General features: G+C 54.9%; 1 protein-coding gene across 1 annotated transcript; it reads left to right on the top strand.

Annotated features, from left to right (window-relative positions):
* The first annotated feature begins 611 nt into the window (after positions 1 to 611).
* Positions 612 to 2369, top strand: CHC_T00007461001 (hypothetical protein). The gene is made up of 3 exons (XM_005711067.1): positions 612 to 809; positions 1020 to 1745; positions 1905 to 2369. Exons 1-3 carry the CDS (start codon positions 612 to 614, stop codon positions 2367 to 2369), a joined length of 1389 nt encoding a protein of 462 aa, XP_005711124.1.
* Positions 2370 to 3071: the final 702 nt, after the last annotated feature.

Raw genomic sequence — 3071 nt, 5'->3', positions numbered from 1 at the left:
TTTTCCCTAAGGTAAAAGTGGCAAGAGCCACGACTATCGAGCTAGGGACGCAACGCGTCGGTAAGGTAAAAGTGGCAAGAGCCACGACTATCGAGCCAGGGACGCAACGCGTCGTGGAATGCACCTCGAAGAGGGCGGGCTTGGTGGTGGTTCAGCCGTACTCGTCGTTGTACGGAAGGCACGGGTTGACGTGCACGAATGGTGTCGTTCAGGTTGAGCCTGACCGGCCATTTCGTTTACTCGTTGCGAATTTTAGGACGTACCCTGTCAGGGTGCAAAAAGGCCAAGTGGTGGCAGAATTATTACCGCACCCGAGAGCCGCGCTCGAGAGCAAAACCACCATTGGTGAAGTTCTCGGAATTCAAGAAAGGAAGAACGAAAATTTTCCTAATTCTAACAAGACGCCTAAGGGCGAGACAAGATGCGAACCGTCGGAAGAAGCGCGCGAGGAACAGCCACAAGAACGGTCGGGTGGGCTCTCTGCGATGGCATCGTCGAAGCCGGAGCAGCAGATTGAGCCCCCACCGCCGGACGTGGAGGACCTCGACCTGAGCCACGTGCTGGAACGGCTGCGCGAGCGGTTCCGTCGGATTTTGAAGAAGTATTCAAGGATGTGGGATGGGACGCTTGGCGAAATTAATACCACAGTCCATCGGATCGAGTTGATCCCCGAGACCCGTCCCATCGCACAAGACCCGTATCGGGCCGGGCCTAAAGCCCGCGAAGTAGAAGATGCAGAAGTGCAGAAGATGTTAGAGGCAGGAGTGATAGAACCAGCGCAGTCAGAATGGGCGTCGCCCGTGTTGCTGGTGCCCAAGCCGGACGGGTAAATGCGTTTTTGCGTAAACTACCGCAGGCTGAACGCAGTGACGGTGAAGGACACGTACCCTTCACTGCGCATGGATGAGTGTCTAGACTCGCTTGGTGACACCAAGGTTTTCTCCGCGTTGGACGCGATTTCGAGATATTGCCAGATGCCTATCCCTGAATGCGACCGCGACAAGACCGCAGGTGTGAAGCTCAAGCTTCGCAAGTGTGAATTTTTCGTCGAAAAGATCAAGTACCTGGGCCATGTAGTTCGGCCAGGTACATTGGAAGTGGACGCTGCGCGAACCGTCGCATTGGAACAAGTGAGGTACCCTCAAACGCAGACCCAGCTCAGGAGCTTCTTGGGACTTTGCAATGTCTACGGCAGGTTCGTTCTGCATTATGCGAAAGTTGCGCAACCTCTAAACCAACTACTGAAGAAAGGACAACCGGTCCAGTTGGAAGGATTCGACGAACCGTGCAAGAAAGCTTTTCATAAGCTCAAGGACGCCATCTTGGCACCGCCGGTGTTGGCGCTGCCGAAGAAGGACCTACCCTACTCGGTAGATATCGATGCAAGCGACTATCAAATAGGCGCTGCACTAGTTCAAACGCATCCGGATGCGCAACGTAAACTCATCGGGTTCTTTTCAAGAACGTTAGCCTCAGCCGAGAGAAACTATTCTGTATCAGAAAAAGAATGTCTAGCAGTAATTTGGGCCGTACAGACTTTAAGACCATATCTATATGGCGAGCACTTCATTGTGCATACCGACCATGCCTCATTGAGGTGGTTGATGAACGTAACCGACCCCAGCGGGAGATTAATCCGATGGAGGCTCCGCCTCTCGGAATTCGATTTCGAAATCAAGTACAAGAAGGGCAAGGCGAATAGTCAAGCTGATGCCCTGTCAAGATTGCGGACCGCAGGAGAAACCGTCGACGAAATCGACGACGAAATCCAATGCTTTATGGCCGAACCGGCCGAGGGTACAGCGGAAGAAGAGGACAATTTTGACGCGTTAGACGACATCCTCGCTCTTGAGGGGGGGACCGCCCCTGAGCGCCTCGATCAATTCCAAGCTGTCAGTCTGGAGGAGCTCATTTGCGAGCAAGCCGTCGACCCCTTCTGCAACCGCATCAAGGAAGAAATGGACACCGGAAAGGTGAGAAAGTTCAGCATGGAGACCGAGGAACTCGAAGGAACTCTATGCCGTACCGCTGCGGATTTTGTACAAGTGGTGATACCACAATCGTTAAGGGACCGCGTTCTAGGGTTGAGGCACTACGCAAAATTAGCAGGCCACCCGGGAGGCAGGAAACTTTATAAGACATTGAGAAGATATTTCTACTGGCCTGCGATGGCCCTAGACTGCTATGCAGTCGCGAAGAATTGCGCCGCATGTGCGCGGGAAAGGGTGAAGTTAAGAAGAAACACGAAGGAAATGAAGCTGTTCACGCCAAAAGCTCCGCTGGAGTTTGTCGCCATCGACATCTGTAGTATAATCCCCCCCTGGGGCTTTTTAGTTAGATTAGATCAGCAACGGGATCTAGTGCTGTAGAGCTCGATGCTCTACAGTACTACCGCGCGTGGCCACGTGTACCCCTCGGGTACAGGGCGCACGCGTGCACACCTGTACACGTGTACCGCGCGAACGAAACGCGCATGCACCACGGGTAATACGTGTACTGTCAGCCTCGACATAGCTGACAGTATTACAGTGCAGGCCGACCTGCACTACAGTAGCCCACTACAGTACCTCGGTACTGTAGTGTTATGATAGATTGTTTTGTACATTAAATATGGAGCGGACCGGCGGCGGTGGAGGAGGACAAGGACGGAGTTGTCACCGACCGACCGTCAAGGTCCGGCTTCCCGCTTATTCTAAGGTATCGCTCGCTAATTACCTTAGAAACGGCACCGAGCGCGGGTTGAGGACGCGCGCGGTACGCCTACGAGCCGGCTCCGCCTCCGCCCGTCGGTACTGGATCGTTACCCAGTACGGCGCCGGGGCGTCGAGGCGTCGAACCGCTCGCGCGTACCGGCGTCCTCCCCGTTCCCGCTCTACCACGCTACCCGGGCCCGCTGCCCGGTGCCGTTAGCTGGTGTCCCGCTTCACCCCCGTCTTCCCGATCGACAAGGGTCTCGGTCGAACTGTGCATACACCCCTATCGCTGGGGGTGTTTATGCTACAGTGGTCTCCCGATCTAGAAGACGCTGGAGTCCGATCTCCGAGAAGACTTCCGCTTCCCTCTGCGAACCG

The sequence above is a fragment of the Chondrus crispus genome, genomic scaffold (assembly GCF_000350225.1).
Source record: "Chondrus crispus Stackhouse genomic scaffold, scaffold_74, whole genome shotgun sequence".
Classification (NCBI taxonomy): domain Eukaryota; phylum Rhodophyta; class Florideophyceae; order Gigartinales; family Gigartinaceae; genus Chondrus; species Chondrus crispus.
Note: the sequence above shows the minus strand (reverse complement) of the source record. Positions and strands in the feature narration are given on the sequence as shown.

Bases quoted from the DNA above. Each gene is read 5' to 3' on its own strand.
- CHC_T00007461001 (XM_005711067.1), top strand. From the start codon at position 612: ATGTGGGATGGGACGCTTGGCGAAATTAATACCACAGTCCATCGGATC. The intron at 810-1,019 runs GTGCCCAAGCCG...GCAGGTGTGAAG, and splicing joins GGGCGTCGCCCGTGTTGCTG to CTCAAGCTTCGCAAGTGTGA. The intron at 1,746-1,904 runs GTCGACGAAATC...GTCAGTCTGGAG, and splicing joins TGCGGACCGCAGGAGAAACC to GAGCTCATTTGCGAGCAAGC.